Source organism: Malania oleifera, chromosome 2 (genome assembly GCF_029873635.1).
Source record: "Malania oleifera isolate guangnan ecotype guangnan chromosome 2, ASM2987363v1, whole genome shotgun sequence".
Taxonomy (NCBI): Eukaryota; Viridiplantae; Streptophyta; class Magnoliopsida; order Santalales; family Ximeniaceae; genus Malania; species Malania oleifera.
The window spans coordinates 150410063-150434237 of record NC_080418.1 but is presented as its reverse complement, the minus strand read 5'-3'; the positions used below and the strand labels follow the sequence as shown (position 1 = coordinate 150434237).

Genomic DNA, 24175 nt, shown 5'->3' with positions numbered 1-24175 from the left:
ACAAAGAAAGTAATGACCTTTCATGAAATTTTAAAAAGTTCAATAATCTCTCTTAAGGTTTCGGGAATTTCACATACCTCACTTGAGATTTGTTAAGAAGACAATAATCTCCCATTATATTTTGTAAAAAAAAAAAGTTTTAAAATGGTGTAAGTGTAAAAAAAATCAATTATTAAGAGAGTGCAATGGGAGTTTAAAATCTCACGAGAAGTACTTTAAATTTTTAAAATTTCAAGAAAGATTGGTGTCTTTTTATTAAACCTCAAGAGAGGTTGGACACTTTTGCCCTAGAGAACAAATGCGACTAAAGTAAAAAACGTATTATGAGTGTATAATCATTCTAAAAAAGAATAACAATTACATATACGAGACCCACTATCATGTGAGAGAAACTTCCTCACGCTATAACTAGTTCGTTGTTTATTTATACGAAAAAGTGATTATTTTATTCACATGAGAATTTTTTTTTATAATAGTACAATTGTCACAAAAAAAAAAACTTCTTGAAAAAAATAAGAAATGAAAAATAAAGGATAGATATGCATTTTGACATAGACACCACACCGTTACAATTAATTTTTATATATTTTCACTATTATTTGCAGATAATTTAAACCATTTGTTCATAAAAATGAGTACTAGTTAGTGGAAAATGAAATATTTTATTTAATATAACGAATTTAATGTTTTATTTATCAACATGAAAAATAAAATTAATAATTTGAATCAAAAAATAAAAAATAAGAATATTATTTAATCTTTTATTGCATTATATATATATATATATATATATATATATATGTGGTTGTACATATTTCCACCCCATTTTTTTCTCCAAATAAAAAATGAGAAGGTAATTCAATAACGTAGACACTCGAGAAAGTCACCTCACTGTCGCTTGTCGTAGAGTGGCAACACGCTCCAGCAAGTCACGGAGACAAATAGCGAGCGGTGTATACACGCGCAATGGTGGAAAGTGGGTGTTGTATCGCGACGAAGACACAGGGAGCTGTTATTTTATTATTTACAATTGCAACCACTTACAGCCCCTTGTCTGATTTTTCTCATTTTCCACTCCCTTGCTCTCTGTTCACTTTACTCTCTCTGTCTCTCTCTCTCTCTCTCTCTCTCTCTCTCTCAATCAGAAGGTTTTAGGTTTTTAATCCTTGTATCTAACTTTCAGCAATCGGAGGAACGCAAGAGAAGGTAAAGCTCCAATGGCGCAAATCTTAATTTCTGGAACCCTAGTTTCAGTACATGCTTTTAATTTCACTTCAGCTGCTAATGTTGTGGTGTCCGTTTCTAGCTCAAAACCCTAGCTCGGGAGCTCAAAATGCATGGACGCACGCGTCATTCAAGCTAGAAATCAAAATCTTCGCCATGAGCTTTACGGCTGAACTCACCAGTTTCAGTAGGTATACATCATTTCAATGTTTCTTGGGTTATTTCTCTTAATTATCTTGCTTTTCGGTCAATTTTTTTTTCTACCCTTTGTAATTCAATTTAATCCGTTTTTTTTTCCTTGTTTGGCGACTGGGTTTAGGGTTTTGATTCTCTATATTTTATATGTGAAATGAGATTGATTCTTTGAAGTTGTTGTTGTTTTTGTATGAGCCGTGCAGTTGATAGAGGACGGGTGAGGAGTCATGGAAGGAGACGAGCGTGATGTTATGTTGGCATGCGTTATTTCGGGGACCCTTTTTGTAGTTTTGGGTTCTGCCTCCTTTTCAATACTTTGGGCAGTGAATTGGCGGCCATGGCGGATTTATAGGTGCTTTTTTGGTCTCTTTTCGAGCTACAAAATCTTCCCATCTGATAAAAGTGGATGAATGCAGTGGTTGATTTAGTGATGTTGATTTTTTATTGACAATTTCATCACTGTATTAGCTTATACCTGGTTAAATCTGTAATTGTTGAGGCACTATAACTTGGCTTGCATTCCATTTTACATTGACACTTTTGTTTTGCCTTTTTCAAATTGTAGTTGGTTCTTGCTTGATTATGTCTGGTGGGGATGGTTATAAAAGCGGGGAACTAAAACTTCTGAGAATAAAGTGCTGCCAACTGGTTTGCTTGTAGCACCAAATGCAGTCAGGGTAGCATGTTGAATGTTTGATAAGCATTAAAGGAGAAATGCAGCAGGCTATTTAATGAAATTTAATAGGAATGTTAGGGTCAGGTAAATGGGCAAAAAGAGTAGATCATGTAGCAATAAGAAGTATGGGGAAACATCAGGGGCAGAACCAATGGTGATTTGAGATATGTTTACTAGTTATATGGGAAATACTAGGGCGAAATGGGACATACGCATGCTAATATGTACAAACATGTTCTCTCTTTTGTGAAATTTTTTGAAATAAATCATTTACTGGGTGCTTTGATGAACAAATGAACTGAATACTATTACTATCTAGTTACCAATATATATCTCTTGGGCTTATCAATAACAGGTTTCAACCTTCTTCATGTTTATGTTAGTTTATTTGAAAACATTAAATCTTACTCCTGCATGTACTTTTGTATTATTGTTCATATTTTCTTTTCTGGGGTGGAATTAATATTTTTCCCTATCCAATATTTATTAATCTTGCAGGGTTCCTTATGTTTATTGCTTTTCTTTAAATGTTGTTGCTTGGCATATTGTGCATGGATATTTTTTTCTCTTCATTAGGAGTCTCTCTTTCTCTCTCTCTCTCACTGTTCTGATGCATGTTCTACAATTGTCTTTTCAGTTGGATTTTTGCCAGAAAATGGCCAGATATTCTACAAGGACCTCAGTTGGGTATAATATGTCGTTTTCTGTCTCTTTCTGCATGGTCGGTTGTGATTTCTCCTATTGTGGTGCTTATTATATGGGGATCCTGGTTGATGGTGATATTGGGTCGAGATATATTTGGTCTGGCTGTAATTATGGCTGGCATTGCACTTCTACTGGCATTCTATTCAATCATGCTATGGTGGAGAACACAATGGCAAAGCTCAAGTATGTTCTGTCTGTACCTTTTTCTTTTTCGCAAATAAGTAATTTTTCTTTGAATGTAAAATAACAACGACAGGAAGCCTTAAGTTCCACTGGGTGGGGTCGGCTACATGAATCTTTTTTCGCCAATTCACCCGATCGAGAGCATTTTCATCTATTAGATTTTTTATTTGAATATAAATAAATAAAAAATTTGTTTTGTTTTCCCTATAATCTACTTTTGTTTTAATTTTTTTAATCACTTATTGAGTGTCTAATGTTGGAGGATGGAGCTGTCTTAAATTGGAGCACAATTTGTATGTCTGGGTAATATAAATACTTTTAGGCATTTAGAAGAATGGGTTTTAATTTTAGATTTCCTTCAAAAACAGCATCCATTATTCTTGTGCTCATGTGCAAGTATACGGTGAGCTATTCCTTCTGCGTAAGATGGATGATATTATGCATTGGTGGTGTTGTCACATGTTATTTCTCTTCAGTTCTCTATTAGTGCTGTAAGCCTATGAAGCATTCAGACAGCATCATTCATTGGATCCTGTATTGTGAAAAGTTGCTCATTTTATATGGTGCCTTCTTCGTTAACAGGAGCAGTTGCAATTCTTCTTCTTCTGGCTGTTGCTCTACTTTGTGCATACGAACTTTGTGCTGTGTATGTTACAGCAGGCTCAAGTGCTTCTGAGCGATATTCACCTTCTGGCTTCTTTTTTGGTGTATCAGCGATTGCCTTAGCAGTCAACATGCTCTTTATTTGCAGAATGGTTTTTAATGGTAAGCCCTTTAAGCTAAATCTGGTGGCATGTTGTTTTTGTCTGTGCTTACTTACCAGATATTGCAATTTTGTGGAGCAAGAATTTTGCTGAGGCATTAAATTGCAGGCACTGCTATTAGTTTATATTATTATCCTCTATTTCTATTTTTCTAATTTACTTTTTGAATTCTTTAATTTATCAAATTTTACAGGAAATGGCTTAGATGTGGATGAATATGTTCGTAAAGCCTACAAATTTGCTTATTCTGACTGTATTGATGTTGGTCCTGTCGCTTGCCTACCAGAACCTCCAGACCCCAATGAGCTATATCCTCGGCAATCCAGCAGGCAAGCCCTAACATTTTTGTTATGAAAGTAGCCATATGACGTTATTTAAAATTTTTGATTCTATTTATTGTTTGTTTTAAGTTCTTACTGGGATTGATCAAGAGTTTTGAGTTTTGTGGTGGGTTGTACTTGTAGCATCTCTTCTATAATAGCAGCATTTAGATTGTGGAATGTCACAACAACATTTGAGTAGCTGATCCCACTTGGTCTTTTCCTCACTGGGGCCTACTATGCCAGAAAGCAAGAGAATTTGTGTCCCCATATTTCCCATTGTTGCTACACTCGAGGGGTGTGGGGATGTAAAAAGCGGATCCTGTCAACTTGTTCTGATGTAGGATAATAAGCTCATGAGCCTAATGGTTTTTTTTTTCTTTGGATTTTTGGGCTGGGGGTGCAAATTGATGTTTGGTTGACCTGTTAATGACCATAATTGGTGCTGAATTTTGAATTGGTTCTATGTGCAACTGAAAACTGCAGCATATTCACACAATATTCATTTGTATCCTCTCATAACATTGTTCCTTTATCCACATATACTTCTAATTCAACTTTGCATTTTAGGGCCTTCCATCTAGGGCTACTTTACCTTGGCTCATTGGTTGTACTTCTTGTGTACTCCATCTTATATGGTCTTACGGCAAAAGAGGCACATTGGCTCGGGGCGATTACTTCAGCTGCTGTTATCATTCTTGGTGTGTTGTTCATCATTCTGTTCTGTATATATCTGACTTTTGCTTTGCTATTTATGCCAACTATCTCAATAATTTTTTATAATTATATGGCAATGATACTTTATTTACATCAGTCTTTTCCTGTTGAAGATTGGAACATGGGAGCATGCTTGTATGGGTTTCAACTTCTCCAAAATCGTGTTGTAGCACTTTTTGTTGCTGGCACATCTCGAGTTTTCCTGATTTGCTTTGGGGTTCATTACTGGTTAGTTCTAGAAGTCCGGTTATTTTTTATTCAACTAGTTTTATATCTTATTGTCTTGTTATAGTTGCTCTTACTGCCCATTCTCGCAGGTATTTGGGACACTGCATTAGTTATGCAGTTGTAGCATCTGTCCTTTTAGGTGCTGCTGTTTGTCGACACCTATCAGTTACTGATCCATTTGCTGCAAGAAGGGATGCCTTACAGAGCACAGTGATTCGCCTGAGAGAGGGCTTCCGTAAGAAAGATCAAAATAGCTCATCTAGCTCTTCAGATGGTTGTGGCTCAAGTGTGAAACGCAGTAGCAGCGTTGAAGCAGGTCCCCTTGGAAATGCTATTGAGGTCAGTGGCAGAAATCCAGCACCTTGTACTAGTGATGCTAATAACTGGAATAATGTTGTTCTCTGTGGAACTGCTAGCTCTCATGAAGGGATTAACAGTGAGAAGAGCATAGATAGTGGAAGGCCAAGCTTAGCCTTACATAGCAGTTCTTGTCGTTCAGTTGTTCAAGAGCCTGAAGTTGGAATCCCTTTTGCTGATAGAAATTATGATCACAATAGCTCTTTGGTAGTTTGTTCTAGCAGTGGTCTTGAAAGCCAAGGCTATGAGTCGAGTTCATCGACTTCAGCAAATCAACAAGCACTAGATTTGAATTTAGCTCGTGTGTTTCAGGAAAAGTTGAATGATCCAAGGATTACATCTATGTTGAAACAGAAGGCAAGACAGGGTGATCATGAATTGACTAGTTTATTAGAAGATAAAGGATTGGATCCTAATTTTGCCATGATGTTGAAAGAGAAGGGATTGGATCCCACCATCCTGGCATTACTGCAGAGAAGTAGTTTGGATGCAGATAGAGATCATCGGGACAACAATGATATCACCATTGTTGACTCAAACAGTGTCGACAATGCTTTGCCCAATCAAATTTCCCTTTCGGAAGAACTGAGGCTTAAGGGGCTGGAGAAGTGGCTTCAGTTGTCCAGACTTGTTTTGCACCACGTAGCAGGAACTCCTGAGCGAGCATGGGTTCTCTTTAGTTTTATTTTCATCCTTGAAACAATAGTTGTTGCCATTTTTCGTCCCAAGACAATTAAAATTATTAATGCCACACATCAGCAGGTAAGGGAAACTTTCTGGTGTTTGGATCATAGTTTTCATTTGGATTTGTTCACAGTTTCTCATTATTTTAAATTTTATTGTCGCTGCTTTTGCTAATATAGAAAATTGGTCAAACATTGTGCAGTTTGAATTTGGCTTTGCAGTGCTGCTTTTATCTCCTGTTGTCTGCTCAATTATGGCATTTCTTCGATCACTTCAAGCAGAAGAAATGGCCATGACATCGAAACCTCGTAAGGTACGCTTGACACATTGAGTTAGGATATTTTCACGGGGCTTAGCCTTGGACACAGTGAAATTTGGATATGTGATTGGATTTTGGATTGAATTAGATGGCTTCTAGCAGTATAATCCTCAAGTCATGACTTGATATTTGTTAGCTGGTTTCATTGAAAAGTAATTGTGGGTAATGCTGATGGTACCAATTTTTGTTTAGACAGTCTTTAAGATTGGCTCTTTAAATTGGTAAGTTGTAGTGGTATCATCTTCAAGTCATGTGTTGTTTCTGTCCTTGGTGGCTTTATCTGTTTCTGGTGCAACCAAGGTTTTGCATTGTCAAGTGTACAGCTACCGGCCACTTCGTGCAGAAGTGCTGAAGGTTAGTGCTGTATGCACGCCACCTTTTCTAGGACTCACCTTCTTGGGGCTCTGGCTAGCCACTGGGTGGTGGCGTTTGTAGGATTTTTATGTGCTTGAAAGATGTGCATGTTCAGCTTTTATTTATTCAAGCATCAGAGCTTGACGCAGGTGTTTGGTCCATCTCCTGCATCCCCTCTTCTCCCCTTACAAACAACAACCTTTTAAGTCCTACTAGGTGGGGTTGGCTACATGATTCCTTTCCGTCATCGACATGATCTAGTGCAATATCCTCATAAAATTGGAGTGCTTCACTGCTTCCAAATCCTCCCACTATCTCAGCATTGCTTGTAGGATACACCCCATTATTTTAAGCACGTGGCTGGAACCAAAATGGCAATGGTAACGTTGGTCTAACGATTGCACCTATTGCGGATGTTACTTGACGGGTAACGGTCACCGCTCCTGTGAATCTGCTTGTTACATTAAATTTTTAAAAAAAAACACACATTCACATGTTTTGACCCGAAAATCTTGGATACTAATGTGCTAAATTGATTTTAGTAAATTTTAAGCAACATACTTGCAACGTATATTGCAACTACTGAATGTTGCCTTAGTTTTCTAGTCACAATTGGTTTGAAAAGCCCTAATTGATATTTTAAACAACTATTATTTATTTATTATTGTTAAGGCTTGATATAAATTGTTCATGAGGGTGGGCATTGGATCAATGGTAAGATTACTCGTTTGTGACCATTTATCACAGGTTTGAGTTGAAGGGAACATTTTCTCCACATTAAAAACCGGGGTAAGGCTGCATACACTAGGATGACCCTCCCCTTACCCTTGCAAAGTGGGGAGCCTTGCCCAGGGGCTCCCTTTTTCTTGATATAAATTGTTCGCCCACAACCTAATAGCTTAAGCTTAACATGGTATTGGAACAAGGTTATGAGGAGGTCCTAGGTTTTGTTCATTTTGCCCATGTTTGTTGATTGTGTGAAAAAAATTATGTTTTCCCCATGGAGGGTGTTGTTCATTGGTTGTTTCTTCGCATTGAATTGGGCTGCATTTGCAGGGGAGTGTTAAGGCTTGACATACATTGTTTGCCCGCAACTTAACTTTATAATTTTTTAGTTAAAGTGGTACTTAACAAATTTTTTTTTTTTTGGATAATAGAAAATATATTAACTAAAGAATAGAACTTAAGTTACAAGGAAAGGAGGATGAAATGAGCCCCAAAAAGCAACATTAAAAATTTTACGTAAGAAATCATAAATATAATGAGAATTAAGCATCATAACAAGCATATTTTACATTGTTATCTAAATCCAACAGAAAAGCAGAAAGTAAAAAATAAATGTAGTGTAAAATAAATATTAAAAAAAATCCAAACAGTCCCTATATCAATAGTTTCATGTTGCACATCTCAAATTAACTTAAATACATAAAAGAAAGTCCCAGGTCTTGACCTAATAAATTTTAAAAAGGAAGATAACAGAAAAACAAAAAAATAATTTGTAAAATAAAAATAAAAATAAAAATTTCTACAGTTCTATTAGATCCATGTTAGAGGTAAGTGTGGTTTACATAGGAGGAGGTGGAGGTGTCTCACCTTTCGTTGTGTGCTATTCTTATTATTTTCTTCAAGATAGTGTTGAAAAATTCTGAAAAGTTCATTGTTTGTTGAAAAATTTTGAGAAGATTCGGGATTGAAGATCCACATGGCTAAAACTCAGATGGCTGGTATCAATTTGGATCATGATTTAAGGATTCCCCTTTATTTTATGTATGCTTTTAGGATTCCAACAGGGATTGCTAGTAAACTTGAGAAAATCATGAGAGACATTCCGTGGTCTTGGTGTTTTGGGGGGGGGGGGGTTCATAGGGATCGCTTAGTCAGATGGGATGAGGTTTGTGGCCAAAAAAGGAGGGTGGGTTGGGTCTAGTTAAGTCGGTGTCTAAAAACACCGTCCTTTTAGCTAAATGGTTATGGCTCTTCCCTCTAGAAGAATATTCCCTTTGGCATCAAGTAATAAAAGCAAGTTTGGGTTGGATAAGAATGGGTGGGATACCAATGGGGGATACAAATAAGATGTTCTTTGGGGAGTCTGTGGAGGTCCATTTCTTGGATTTATACTTCCTTTACCCCTGTCACTAATCTTGTGGTGGGGAGGGGGCCATGTATCCTCTTTTTAAAAGATCCTTGGTTAGGTAATGAAGTTTTATTCACTTCTTTCCCATGTCTCTTTTGTTTGTATGCTGAGCAAAATAAAGCCATATCTTCTTCTGTTGGGGATTTGAATAGTCCTCTGGTTTCTTGGAGTCTTCATTTTAGAAGACCTCTTAATGATAGGAAGATGGAAGAGTTGTCTTCTTTGCTATCTTTATTGAATGGAAGTAATTTTTTGTTGGGGAGGGGTGTTCGCATTTGGTCCTCGGATCACTTGGGAGTGTATTCTTGCAAATCTGTTTTTGAATTCTTAATCTGTTATAATTCTTCATGTCCACTCTTTCCTATAATTTGGAAGGCCAAGGCTCCCTAAAAAAATAAGCTTTCACTTGGTTGGTTGTGCTTAATAAAATTAGTACTAAAACTTGTTGCAAATTAGAAGACCTTTGAAGGTTTTTTTCCTTGATGCTTGTGTGCTCTATTTCAAGGACCTTTGAGACAGCTGGAATTTGAGACCTTTGAGGATTTGGAATAAGTTGTTTGGTATAATGGGAGAGAGTTGGGTATGCCCTGTATCAGCGGAAGACTTATTAGCCATTTATTTCACAGGTTTTGGTAGAAGGAAGGATAGGGCAGCCCTATGGAGGTGTGGTGTATTTGCAATTTTATGAGGAGTTTGGATGGAACAAAATGAACGGATATTCTCCGTGAAAAAAATTGGGAGTTGATCTGGGATAAGATCCTGTTTTTAGCATCATTATGGTTTGTTGGTTTTGGTTTTTTTTTTTTTTTTCAGCAAATAGTTTCCAGGAGATTCAAAGGGATTGGAGGAACGTGCTGGCTTGTTGAGTTATTCTTTTTTTCTGTAGGTTTTTGTTATTTTTTTTTGGTTTGTTCCAGATTTTATTTGGGAGATTTCTCATTCCTCCCCTTGTAAATTCTTTTCTCATTAATATAATTTTCTTTTGCTATTAAAAAAAAATTGGGTCATGGTGTTTTGGACAGTTTCAACGCTTTAGCCCGTTGTAATTCTCTTGCTTGGCCTTTGTCTTATTTAGGTCTTCTTTTGGGGGTCATCATACTTTGGTTGCTCTTTGGGATCCAATGGTTGAAAGAGCAGGAAAGAGATTGGTGGGGTGGAAGGAGGCCGGACTTGCCTGTTGGGGTTCATTTTACTCTCATTAGTTCTTCCCTTTCTAATAACCTTTGTTTTGAAGAGGCATATGGGAGATTTCTTATGGTTTAGCACTTGGTAATAAGAGGGATCATCTTGTTAGTTGGGACGCGAATGGGAGACTTAAGTCAAAAGGGGGTTTAGGGTCTGTATTGTGGTTAGTTAGGGTTTAGCGTTTAGGGATCAAGGGCTCGGGGGAAATGGTTATGAAGGTTCCTGTAAAGGCTAATTCTATATTTAAGGCTAATTCTTGGGAACTTTGGAAATCCTCGAGTTCTTGTTCTTTCCCGTTGAATAACTTCATTTGGAAGGCAAGGGATCCTTTCAAAATCAGGGTGTTTATGTGGATTACGGCCCTTTATAGGCTTAATACAAATGATTTGTTGCAGTTGAGGAGACGTATAAGGCTATAGTCTAGATATCCGTGTTGTGTGTTTTGAGTCAAGTGAAACTACTCATTGCTTATTTCTTCATTGTTGGGCTTGCCGCAAGTAGCTTTGGATCATTTTGTTTTTAGTTATTGATGAGACTGTGGTGCACAACATAGTCTTAGTGTTAGATATATGTATTAAAAAATGGAAGAAAAAGGATAAAATAAACCAGTGTAAGAGAACTAGATCGTGTGGAATCTAAAAGGAGAAAATATAATAAAATTTAAAGATAAAATGATCAAAGATGGGGATTGGACCATAGAGGATGAGATAGACACAAATACTCTTTGGAATTGATTAGCTAGCTCTATTAAAAAGATAGCAAAAGAGATTTTAGGTGAATCAAGGAGAAGATTCTCGAATAGCAAAGAGAGTTGGTGGGGTAAAGATGTACAAAAATCATAAAGACAAAGAATTTGGTATAAAATGTGGCAAAAATGTAGAAACAGAGATAACTTTGAAAAATATAAGGAGGCAAGAAAAGATGCAAAAAAGGCTGTTAGTGAAGTTAAATATAGATAATTTACTAGTTTGTATGATATATTAGGTATAAAAGAATTGGAAAGAGATATATTTTAACTTGCTAAAGCTAGAGAAGGGAAGAGTAAGGACTTATGAAATGTAAAATGTATAAAAAGTGAGGATGATATTGTCTTGGTTAAGGACGAAGACATTAAAGAAAGATGGCGAAGTTACTTTAGTAAGTTGTTTAATGAAAACCAAATAGAAAGCTTAAACTTAGAATTGTCAAATGAGGAAAAGACTAAAAATATGAGATTTATTCACAAAATTAGAGTTAACGAAGTTAAGTTTGCACTAAAAAAGATGAAAAATGGGAAAGTTATGGGACCAGATAACATCCCCATTGAAGTTTGGAAATGCTGAGGTAATAACGGAATTATATGGTTGACTAATTTATGTAATACAATTGTAAAAATTAAGAAAATGCCAGATGAATGGAGGAAAAACACTTTAATACCTATATGTAAAAATAAAGGAGATATTCAAAATTGTAATAACTATCGTGGAATTAAACTTATGAGTCATACGATGAAATTATGAGAAAGGGTAGTTGAACAAAGATTAAGGTTAGAAACGAAGGTCTCAAAAAATCAATTTGGTTTTATGCCTGGGAGATCTACCATATAAGCTATTTATCTTTTAAGAAGATTAATGGAAAAGTTTAGGTGAAAGAAGAGGGACTTGCTTATGATATTTATTGACCTTGAGAAAGCATATGATAGGATATCTAGGGAAGTTTTACGGTGGGTTTTAGATAAAAAGGGTGTATGTAGTAGGTTACTGATGTCATTAAGGATATGTACGATGGAGTAATGACTAGTGTAAGGACTATAGATGGAGAAACTAGAGAATTTCCAATCACCATAGGTGTACATAAAGGATATGCTTTGAATCCTTATCTTTTTGCTTTAGTGATGGACCAATTGACTAAGAGTATTCAAAAGGAGGTTCCATGGTGTATGTTGTTTGAAGATGATATTGTATTAATTGACGAAACTAGGGACGGAGTAGAGGCTGAGCTAGAATTATGGAGAGAAGCTTTGGAATCTAGAGACTTTAGGATAAGTGGAAATAAGACGGAATATATGAAATGTAATTTTAGTAATGATAGGAGGAATATTGGAGACAAAATTAAACTTGATAATGAAGAAATAAATAGCACTTATAGATTTTGATACCTTGGATCTATTATGCAATCTGAAGGAGAAATTGAAGATGATGTAATGCATAGAGTTAAAGCAGGTTGTGTAAAATGGAGAAGTGCTTCAAGTGTGCTCTGTGATTGTAGAATACCCTTAAAATTAAAAGGGAAGTTTTATAGGACAGTTATAAGACCAGCTATGCTATATGGAACAAAATGTTGGGCGACAAAGAAACATAATATCCAAAAAGCAAAAGTTGTCGAGAAGAGAATGCTTAGATGGATGAGTGATATAACATTGAAAGATAAATTAAGGAATGAACATATTCGTGGTAAGTTAGATGTAGCTCCTATAGAAGATAAGATAAGAGAGAGACAACTCAGATGGTATGGACACTTGCAACGTAGGCCACATATTGCACCTGTGAGGAAGAGTGACTTAGTTACTGTGAGGGGCAGTAGAAGGGGTAGGGGTAGACCTAAAATAATTTGGGAGGAGATAGTGAGTAAGGATTTAATATCCTTGAATCTACCAAAAGAAATGGTCCATGATCGCATAAATTGGCGGAAAAGGATTCATATATCCGACCCCACCTAGTGGGACTAAGGCTTGGTTTTGTTGTTGTTGTTGTTGTTGTTGATGAGACTGTGGTTCTTCCCTAGACTGTTATACTTTTTTGTTGGTGTGACAAAGGTTTCGGGAGGAGCAAGGAAAAGTTGGCCTTATGGAGATGTGTTGTCCTCGCCCTTGTTTGGACTTTTTGGATTGAAAGGGGCGCAAGGGTTTTTAATGTCAAAACAACTCCCTCGTCTTCCATGGGCTAGAGCTGTTTTTATTTCTTCCTTTTGGGCTCACTCACCACCTTGAATCTTTTTCTTTTCTGTTTTTGATGAGACATGGGTGCTCTTCCTCGCATTGTTGACACTTGTTGGTGCGATACAAAGCTTTTGGGAGAAGCAAGAATAAATTGGCCTTATGGAGATTTGTTGTTTTAACTCTCTTTTGGACTTTGGGAGTTGAAAGGAATGCAAGCATTTTTTATGGGAAAACAACCTCCTCTTGTCTTCTATGGGCTTGAGTTGTTTTCCTTGCTTCCTTTCGGGCCCATTCTTTCGGTTTTTTGGGAATGCTATTGCCTGATCTTTATAGGGATTGGAGGGTTGCTTTATTGTAATTGTTTATTGTTTCTTTTAAGACCTCTTTTAATCCTTGTAAACTCATCTCCTTTCTATTGATGAATTTCTTTTTCTGGAAAAAAAAAAATCTCTATGGCACAAGGTTATTAGAAATATATATGGTGTTTATTGGAATGAATGAGATATTAGATGGACCCATCATGGCCCACCCGTCCCCCGGACCCCTCATATGTGTGAGCTCTGTGCACCAGTCTGCCCTTTTTTTATGCTAGATGGAGTGGCCATGTTTCTTATGTGGAAGTTTGTGTCCGAGGCTGCTTATTTGTTCGTTCCTCACACAATTCAGAAGGGGATTTGGTTTTGGGAGAATCTTTGGTTGGCAGAGGTTCCGTTGGAATTTTCGGTGCCTTGTCTTTGTTGATTATTATCCATTCATGATGCTCCCTATCTCATACTTTTTATTCTTTTGAGGGGGTTCTCTTTCTTGGGATTTCCACTTCTTTAGATGTCTTGATGAATAGAGGTTGATGAGCTTGTCACTTGTTTTGGATTCTTTTGTTCCTTATTGTGGGATTTTGCTGCTGATTGCTTCAGAGGATTATCCTTTTCAGACCTATGCCATGATTGGTGAGCAGTACCTCTTTGGTTTTTATTTCCTTGAGGTTTTTTTTTTTTTTTTAATAAAAGGAGGATTTCTTTTGCTTCGCTTTAGTACTTTTCTGCTCTCTTCAATAAAATCTCTTCTTTTTCTGTAAAAAAAAAAGTGAGTGTTTGATCCAATCAGGAAAATTTACTTGGGAATAAAAGAGTTAAGAATTTGATTAATCATATATATTTATGTGTATGTGTACAGGTGTGTGTGTGTGTGTGTACACATTTGTATAAATGTGGAGTCAATTGCTTATATATTTTATTTGTTCAGCTACAAACAACATATTCAGCTGTGGTTGTATTGGCATGGCATTCTCAAGTTGTGTTCAAGGTTCAGGGTTCTATTCCTCTCAGAAACATAATTAGAGTTTTGTGAGAGGTCAGGTCATCCCATTGTGCTTGCCAGGTTTGGCTGGTTGAGGCTAAGCAGTGGGGCCTGATCGGGTTGGTGCCCTGGTTTGTAATAGTTCTTGTTTTCAGGCATCAGCTGGACCCATGAAGTGACTGGTTCAGGTCTGACTGATCTGGTCTGGGTTTCTAAAACCATGGGTTAAATTGTTAGTACTTTCTGCTCTTCAATAAAATCTCTTCTTTTTCTGTAAAAAAAAGTGAGTGTTTGATCCAATCAGAAAAATTTACTTAGGAATAAAAGAGTTAAGAATTTGATTAATTAATATATATTTATATGTATATGTGTACAGGTGTTTGTGTGTGTGTACACATTTGTATAAATGTGGAGTCAATTGCTTATATATTTTATTTGTTCAGCTACAAACAACATATTCAGCTGTGGTTGTATTGGCATGGCATTCTCAAGTTGTGTTCAAGGTTCAGGGTTCTATTCCTCTCAGAAACATAATTAGAGTTTTGTGAGAGGTCAGGTCATCCCATTGTGTTTGCCAGGTTTTGCTGGGTGAGGCTAAGCAGTGGGGCCTGATCGGGTTGGTGCCCCGGTTTGTAATAGTTCTTGTTTTCAGGCATCAGCTGGACCCATGAAGTGACTGGTTCTGGTCTGACTGATCTGGTCTGGGTTTTTAAAACCATGGGTTAAATTGTTAGTACTTTCTGCTCTCTTCAATAAAATTTCTTCTTTTTCTGTAAAAAAAAGTGAGTGTTTGATCCAATCAGAAAAATTTACTTAGGAATAAAAGAGTTAAGAATTTGATTGATTAATATATATTTATATGTGTATGTGTACAGGTGTGTGTGTGTGTGTGTACACATTTGTATAAATGTGGAGTCAATTGCTTATATATTTTATTTGTTCAACTACAAACAACATATTCAGCTGTGGTTGTATGGGCATGGCATTCTCAAGTTGTGTTCAAGGTTCAGGGTTCTATTCCTCTCAGAAACATAATTAGAGTTTTGTCAGAGGTCAGGTCATCCCATTGTGTTTGCCAGGTTTGGCTGGGTGAGGCTAAGCAGTGGGGCCTGATCGGGTCGGTGCCCCGGTTTGTAATAGTTCTTGTTTTCAGGCATTAGCTGTACCCATGAAGTGACTGGTTCAGGTCTGACTGGTCTGGTCTGGGTTTTTAAATCCATGGGTTAAATTGTTAGTACTTTCTGCTCTCTTCAATAAAATCTCTTCTTTTTCTGTAAAAAAAAAAAGTGAGTGTTTGATCCAATCAGAAAAATTTACTTAGGAATAAAAGAGTTAAGAATTTGATTAATTAATATATATATTTATATGTGTATGTGTACAGGTGTGTGTGTACACATTTGTATAAATGTGGAGTCAATTGCTTATATATTTTATTTGTTCAGCTAAAAACAACATATTCAGCTGTGGTTGTATTGGCATGGCATTCTCAAATTGTGTTCAAGGTTCAGGGTTCTATTCCTCTCAGAAACATAATTAGAGTTTCGTGAGAGGGTCAGTTCATCCCATTGTGTTTGCCAGGTTTGGCTGGGTGAGGCTAAGCAGTGGGGCCTGATCGGGTTGGTGCCCTGGTTTGTAATAGTTCTTGTTTTCAGGCATCAGCTGGACCCATGAAGTGACTGGTTCAGGTCTGACTGATCTGGTCTGGGTTTTTAAAACCATGGGTTAAATTGTTAGGTTGTGGGCTAACAATGTATATCAAGCCTTGACAATATTTAAGTCTGTTGAAAAATTGTTATGTCTCTCAAAATCATGATTTTTTTCTTTCTAATCTATTTACTTCGTCATCTTTTGACTATCAATGAAACCTAGTTATTATGGCTGTTTTGGTGTTCAAAGGGCAAGTGTTGATGTTATATGCATACGCTTTAACTGTTGCATTAATTGTTGATGTGCATTACTACCATTTTTAAATAGTGTGTTACATCACTCCCACCACCAACAATGGCTACAACAACAATGTAGATGGCAACTACAAAGCTTTAAATCCCACTATATGTTTTTGGCTATATTATTCCTTATCTGCTATTCTTCTCAATCTAGGGGAGCCACCTCCAGAAGTTGGAGGGCAGGAATTTTCTTTACTGCCTCAAGTCAAAATTTTCTAGGTTCACTCATCCCTCTCCTGCTGCATATATCTAACCTGATTTCATTACTCTCTCATTGTTTCATTATCTTGCCTCTGTTGCAATGGCCCAACTCTTTGCCTAATTTTTTCTTGTTCGATGGCTACTCTTGGCTCATCACCATGGATGTGCTCATTTCTTACTAATATTTCAAAGCTACAATACTCAATTCATTTTAACATTCTGATTCTAGCTATGGTACTTTTGTGCATGTTACTTTTAACTGTCTCTTCTGATCCACATAATATAGTTGGTCTTAAGGCCATTCTGTACAATTTTGCTTTAAAATTTAGATGTATTTGATGTTCACTTAGCATGGTTGGCGCACTTCTCCATTTTAATCAACTTGCTATAAATCTATGCGTGATATCTTCAAATTGCCCCTTTGCTTGAATGAGTAATCATATAAGAAATGATTTAAAATAATCTGCTGCTTATGCAATTTCCATTTTTTGCATATCTACAATAATTCTAGTTGTATTGATTGATTCAACGTTTTTTTTTACCATCTTTCTTACAGTATGGTTTCGTTGCTTGGTTACTCAGCACTTGTGTTGGCTTGCTGCTTTCTTTTTTGAGGTATGGTCTGAGCTATATTTAATGAAAGCTTCTTTTGATCTTTGTTCTTTACTTTGGCAGTGATATGGTGTTTTGTAGAGTTTGATATTGCAGTGTATGCAGTAAATGATATGCTGACATTATACAGTAGTTCAATTTCTAACCCTACAAGAATGCTATCACTTCTCTTCAAATCTTTTTTTCCTCATTTCCATACCCATCTAAATTGCCTTCCGTTACGAGCCGAGCTTGTTCACGGCATTATGCTTGCTTGTGATCACTTGTCTCGTGCGTTTGGGATGAGTTTCTATCATGTAAATACTAGTGTAGGATTACTTTTTAGTAGTTATTTCTCCCTATGCCAAATAAGGCAGTATGACTCCTTGGTCACTTTGATGTTTCCCAGTGCCACAGTGAGAATTGCATATAAAGCTCTTTAAGGGGAGGGTGAGTGTTCATCAATCTTGTAAAACTCACTAGCTATTGTCAACTTGTTTAGCCTACTTGCCTTCCTCGCTAAACACACAATGTTAATAGAGGTGTTGTTAATGAATTACGTTGCTTTAATGTTTTTTGCTTGCTTGCCACTGCTTTCATAATTGCTTACTACTTTTGTTGATATTTGATTGAATGATAATGAAAGTGTTTTGTGGATGAATTGTGGTAAACGACAGGCTGACTAGTTAAGCAAGAGTGCTTTAGCTAGCACCGCATGGTCCTTTTACAAAGGTGTGAAATAGTCGGCCCGTGACACCTAGTATCAAAGCTCGGTTAGTTGCTACGTGAATTCAGTTGCCTTCGTTGTGTGATTGGGAAAGCTTTGGTAAATGACCATGGCACCAACTAGTGCTGAGAGAATCAGTTTGCTAGAAGCACAGGTTGAGACGACAGCCAACAATGTGGCCACGAAGATGGCCTAATTGAGGGAACTTGTTGTTGAAGTGATGGGATCACAAAAGCATCGAGCAAGTTTGATAGGTGAAATGTCAGAGGACTTTCACGATACTATCGAAACTTTGCAATCTCGAATAGCTGATCTGGATGCAAAGATGAATATGATGGTTCTTGCTATGGGAAACTCTAATGCTTCGGGGTTTAGCAAGACCAAAGTACCAGAACTCAGGACATATGGGGGTGCCCGTGATGCCAAGGAGTTGGAGAACTTCTTGGAGCAGTACTTTCGCGCAATGAGGGCGACCTCAGAACAAGTCAAAGTGGATACTGGGACCATGTACTTGGTTGGTGATGCCAAACTATGGTGGCGTACCAAGTACAATGAAATTGAAAATGGACGCTATGTTGTGGATTGTTGGGCAGACTTGAAGAGAGAGCTCAAGGCCCAATTCTTTCCTGAGAATGTTGAGTATAATGCTAGGAAAAAGATGAGAAACCTCAAGCATACTGGGTCAATCAGGGAATACGTGAAACAATTTTCTGCTTTGATGTTGGATATCAAGGACATGTCGGAAAAGGATACACTATTCTATTTTCTTGAGGGGTTGAAACCATGGGCAAGAACATAACTTTACAGGCAAAGAGTTCAATACTTGTCTGCCGCACGAGCAGCCGCAGAACGTTTGACTGACTACGCTGGTGATAATACGTCATCATCCAAAGAGTTTGGTGTAGGGGGAAACAACGGAAAGTTTTTCAAGAAGGGCAAACCCAAAAATGGGGGAGCCGACTATAAGGCTTCAACTTCGAAAGAAGCTTCATCGTCTCAAGGGTTCAACACACCAAATGGAAAGGGTAAAATTTCATGCTACTTGTGTCGAGGTCCTCATAGAGTTATTGAGTGCCCACACAAGAGATCACTATTGCCTTACAAGCTTCCACTTCGAGACAAGTGGTGGAAAGCGATAGGGAAGAGGAAGATACTCCGAGGATGGGTGTAGTGCGGCAAGTGAACACATTGGAAAAGCAGGCAAAAGCAGCGAAAGTTACACAAGCAAAAGGACTGATGTTTGTGGACTTGAGGATTAATGGGAAGAGTACCTGCACTATGGTGGATACTTGGTCTACTCATAATTTTGTTTCGTAGCCAGAAGCACGGATACTCAACTTATCCTTGGAAAAGGATATAAGACGCATGAAACCGGTGAATTCTGTAGCCTAGCCAACTCTGGGAGTATCTAAGCAAGTGACTGTAATTCTTGGACAGTGGGAAAGTCATGTGAATTTCACAGAGGTGCTATTGGATGATTTTCCAGTCATTTTGGGAATGAAATTCTTGAGGGGGGACGAAGGCGGTGTTGATGCCTTCTACTGGTTCCCTGTGTCTGATGGGAGATTACCCGTGCATGGTGCAAGCCGTTGCGACAAAAGGAGACAATGGGAAGTTCCTTTTAGCCCAACTCAAAAAGGGATTGAGAAAGGGTGAGCAGACATAACTAGTCACAATGGTGGTAGACGAAGAAGTAGGCCAAGAGCGGGTGCCTATGTCCATCCAAGCGGTGTTAGATGAGTACAAGGAGGTGATGTTGGATAAGCTGCCTCACAACTTGCCTCCATTACAGGGTGTGGAGCATGAGATTGAGTTGTTGCCTGGAGTGAAACCACCTGCTAAGGGGCCATATCGGATGGCGCCTCCAGAGCTAGCGGAGCTGAGGAAATAACTTTATGAGTTGTTGGAAGCGGGTTATGTTTGAACTTGCAAAGTACTGTTCGGAGCACCGATGTTGTTTTAGAAGAAAAATGATGGGAGCGTGTGGATATGTAGATTACTGCGCGCTCAACAAGGTGACAGTGTGCAACAAGTATCCTATTCTGTTGATTGCCGATCTATTGGATCAGCTGAGTCATGCTAAGTACTTCACTAAACTTGACTTGAGGTCAGACATTAGGTGAGAATTGCTGATGGGGATGAGCCGAAGACTACTTGTGTGATGCAATATAGGGTGTATGGATTTTTGGTGATGCCATTCGGATTGACGATTGCGCCTGCAACATTCTATACCTTGATGAACCAGGTATTTTGAGAGTACCCTGACAAGTTTGTCGTGGTTTACCTGGATGATATTGTTGTCTACAGTTCCACTCTGGAGGAACATGAAAAGCATCTACGGAAGGTGTTGGACAAGCTGAGGGGGAACATTCTGTATGTGAAGAAAGAGAAGTGCTCTTTCGCTCAGCAGAGCATCAAATTCCTTGGTTATGTGGTTGAGCAAGGTCATATTTGGATGGATCTGGAGAAGGTAAGGGCGATTCAAGAATGGAAGATCCCCATAGTAGTGAAGGAGTTGTGCTCCTTTCTTGGCCTTGCCAACTATTATAGGAAGTTCGTAGAGGGGTATTTGCAGAGAACGACTCCTATGACAGAACTATTGAAGAAGGGTCAGGGGTGGAACTGGATTGAGAAGTGCCAGGGAGCCTTTGAAGACTTGAAGGATGCCATGATGAGAGTTCCAGTACTTGTTCTTCCCGATGTCATGAAACCCTTTTAGGTGCAAACAGATGCATCAAACTTTGCCTTTGGAAGGTCGTCTTGTTATAGGAGGGACATCTTGTTGCCTATAAGAGCTGTAAGCTTAGTGAAGCAGAGCGGAAGTATACAACTCAAGAGAAGGAGATGCTAGCGGTGATACATTGTCTTTGCGTGTGGAGGCATTACTTACATGGGTCAAGGTTTGTAGTGAAAATAGATAACTCTGGAGTTAGCCATTTCTTCACACAACTGAAGTTGACACCCAAGCAGGGCCGATGGTAGGAATTCTTGGCAGAATTTGATTTCTCCTTTGAGCACAAGGCGCCTTGAAACAAGTTGTAGATTCACTGGGTAGGAAGGTTGAGCTAGCGGCCTTGCAGATGGTAGTGCACTTGACTATGAGTATTGTTACCACGACGATCTGGGAGCGCATCAAAGAGAACTTTGCCAAAGATCCAGTTGCGCAGAACCTAATGAAGCTAACTGAAGAGGGGAAAGCACGTCAGTTCTAGATAGAGGATGGATTGCTAATAACCCATGGTAGCCGACTCTTTGTGCCATGAGCTGGTGATCTGAGGAAGACATTGTTGAGAGAGTGTCATGATACCATGTCGGTCAGACATCTAGGATTGTAGCGCACCTTGGCTTTATTGAAACAAAGGTATTATTGGCCGCACATGCGTGATGATGTGGTTGATTATACCCGAACTTGTCTCACTTGCCAACAAGGCAAGGTGGAGCGGAGGAAGATTATAGGGCTACTGGAGCCCCTACCAGTACCATCCAAATCGTGGGAAAGTGTCTCACTGGACTTCATCACCAACTTGCCCAGAGTGGGAGATGCAAGGTCTATTTTTGTGGTTATAGACAGGTTTTAGAAGTATGGTACGTTTATAGCCGCACCAAAGTATTGTTCGGAAGAGGAGACAATACAATTGTTCTTTAAAAATGTTGTGAAATATTGGGGTGAATATTGTTAGTGACTGAGACTTAAGATTCACCAGCAACTTTTGGACATAACTTTTCAAAATCCTCGGTTCACAGTTTGAAATATCTTTGAGTTATCATCCACAGACAGACGGGGAGACTCAATGGGCTATTGGAAGAGTACTTGCGCCATTTCGTCAACGCCTACCAAAAAAATTGGGTGCAACTATTTTATGTGATTTAGTTCTGTTTCAATGCCCAAAGGAGCTCAACAACCAACAAGAGCCCTTTTGCCAGAAGCCACTGTTACCACATACAGTGGATGAGCCGTATAGAGGAAAGAGTCCCAAGGCGTACATCTTCACCTGAGAATGGAAACCGAATGCAGAGATTGCTTGAGCCTACCTGGAGAAAGCTTCTAAGCGGATGAAGAAGTGGGCAGATCAGGGGAGAAGACCGCAACATTTCAACATAGGAGACTACTTTGCAAATATGAAGGACTAGTCCCCATCTTGGCCAGTCGGGAAGGCCTCTTACAGAATCAACCCTTCGACTTGGATGAAAGTGCATCACATGATTCACATTAGCTGCGCCGTTCAACGCTGACGTCGACGATCTGAGTAGAAGTTAGTCAAATAGAGCAGAGTTGAAGATAGTGCAACCTGATAGACGTGAAGTTGAAGATATCCTTGTAGACAGAGAGTTCATATCCTCAAGAAAGAAGTAGCGGGAGTTCTTAGTGAAGTGGAAAGACCTTGGTGATGAAGAAATCTACTGGATTTCTGTGGAAGATATGCAACCGTTCTTGGACAGAGTAGAAGTGTACCTAGTGTCAAAGTCTATGAGGACGTTGACCGCGTAAGTGGGGGAGCGTCACGAGTCGAGCTTGCTTGCCTGTGACTACTTGTCTTGTGTGTTTGGGATGGGTTTCCATCATGTAAATACTAGTGTAAGGTTATTTTCTAGTAGTTGTTTCCCCTTGTGCCAAATAAGGCAGTATGACTCCTTGGTCACTTTGATGTTTCCTAGTGACAGAGTGAGAATTGCATATAAAGCTCTTTAAGGGGAGAGTGAGTGTTCATCAATCTTATAAAACTCACTAGTTATTATCAATGTGTTTAGCCTACTTGCCTCCCTCACTAAACACGCAATGTTAATGGAGGTGTTAATGAATTACGTTGCTTCAATGTTTACTGCTTGCTTGCCACTGCTTTCATAATTGCTTACTGCCTCTGCTGATATTTGATTGAATGATAATGAAAGTGTTTTGTGGATGAATTGTGGTAAACGACATGCTAGCTAGTTAAGTAAGAGTGCTTTAGCTAGCACTGCACGGTCCTTTCACAAAGGCGTGAAATAGTCTGCCTGTGATACCTTCCAATGAGCATAAACCTTTTGGCTTCTTATCTGATTTGGTTTGCCGCACCAAAATATTCTCCCCCCCCCCCTCCTTTTTCAACAGCCACCAACGGAGATTCTCTTGAAGTTCTCTCCTCTCCACAAATTTGCTCGCCCACTAAAGGTGCAGCAACATCAACCATACTCCCAGAACTAATATATTTCGGTCTAGCTTTCACCATCTCTTGTCCTTCAAGCTTAGTTGTTTGAGGTCTCTTTCCAGTGAAGAGAAGGTATCTGCCTGCTCTTTTTCCAGCTGCAAAACAGGTGGGTCTTGGGCGTGCTTCGGAGAAGGAAATGAATCCATAGGATGCCCATTTAAAATGTAACTCGAACTTTGGGCCTGATTGGTATTAGGTACGACTCGTGAGTTATATTTAATGATATTTTTTTTATCTTTGTTCCTTTCTTTGACAGTGATACGGTGGTATGTATAGTTCGATATTGCGGTCTATGCAGTAAATGATTTGGTGACATTATACAATAGTTGAATTTCTAACCCCACAAGAATGCTACCACTTCTCAAATCTTTTTTTTTTTCTCGTTTCCATACCCGTCTGGACTGCTGTCTGACGAGCATAAACTTTGTGGCCCCTTAACTTTCAGATTTGGTTCCTATACCAAAAGACTCCCTTCCTCTCCTTTTTCAACAACCACCGGGATTCGCTTGAAGTTCTCTCCTCTCCACAACATTCCTCGCTCACTAAAGGTGCAGCCACATCAGCCATACTCCCAGAACTAACTGATTTGAGACTAGCTTTCACAATCTCTTGTCCTTCGGGCCTAGTTGGATTGAAGTCTTTTTTCCTGTGAAGAGAAGGTATCTGCCTGTTCATTTTTCAGCCACAAAACAGGTGGGACTTGTGCCTGCTTTGGAGATGGAAATGAATCCATAGATTGCTCATTTAAAGTGTAACTTGAACTTTGGGCCTGACCTGATTGCTATTGGGTCAAATTTGTGATGCCTGAGATGTGCAATGGGCCTGCTGCTGCAAGCCCTTACTAAAATATGGCCGAGTATCTTGACACAGGTGACTGGTAGATAATTTGGCCTGAATTGGATGCCCATTTAAGTCTTATCTTATCTTGCACCCAGCAGGTGTCATTGACTCCCAGCTGGGCTGATACTTGAGTCCAATCCAGGCCTAAACCTGAAGAAACCAGATAACCAGAAAATGGACCAGATCTAACGGAATAGTGAGAGCACCAGGCCCAGACCACGTCATCTTCAACCCCTGGGTAGCCTCCTGCAGAACCCTACCTGCCTCTGTTTAAGGCCAGATGCTAATTTCTACAGCTTGATGTTCTGATTATCGCACACCAACTCTGATTGTCTTCTGGTGCAGATTCTTACCACACTTTACACAAAAATTTCCTCTCCAGTGACAAAACTTCTTTCCAGGACTGATGTGCTCCCTGCACTGCAT

General features: G+C 38.7%; 1 protein-coding gene across 1 annotated transcript in view; it reads left to right on the top strand.

The window, feature by feature from the left end:
- The first annotated feature begins 1058 nt into the window (after positions 1–1058).
- LOC131148908 (calpain-type cysteine protease DEK1) overlaps positions 1059–24175 on the top strand; it is a 59012-nt gene continuing 35895 nt past the window's right edge. Inside the window, exons 1-11 of the mRNA XM_058098871.1 lie at positions 1059–1206; positions 1307–1415; positions 1623–1771; positions 2733–2983; positions 3566–3748; positions 3941–4076; positions 4638–4768; positions 4898–5012; positions 5102–6131; positions 6256–6366; positions 16962–17020. Coding sequence (XP_057954854.1) covers positions 1647–1771; positions 2733–2983; positions 3566–3748; positions 3941–4076; positions 4638–4768; positions 4898–5012; positions 5102–6131; positions 6256–6366; positions 16962–17020 — 2141 coding nt within the window. The 5' untranslated portion in view covers positions 1059–1206; positions 1307–1415; positions 1623–1646. The remainder of the gene's footprint in view (positions 1207–1306; positions 1416–1622; positions 1772–2732; positions 2984–3565; positions 3749–3940; positions 4077–4637; positions 4769–4897; positions 5013–5101; positions 6132–6255; positions 6367–16961; positions 17021–24175) is intronic.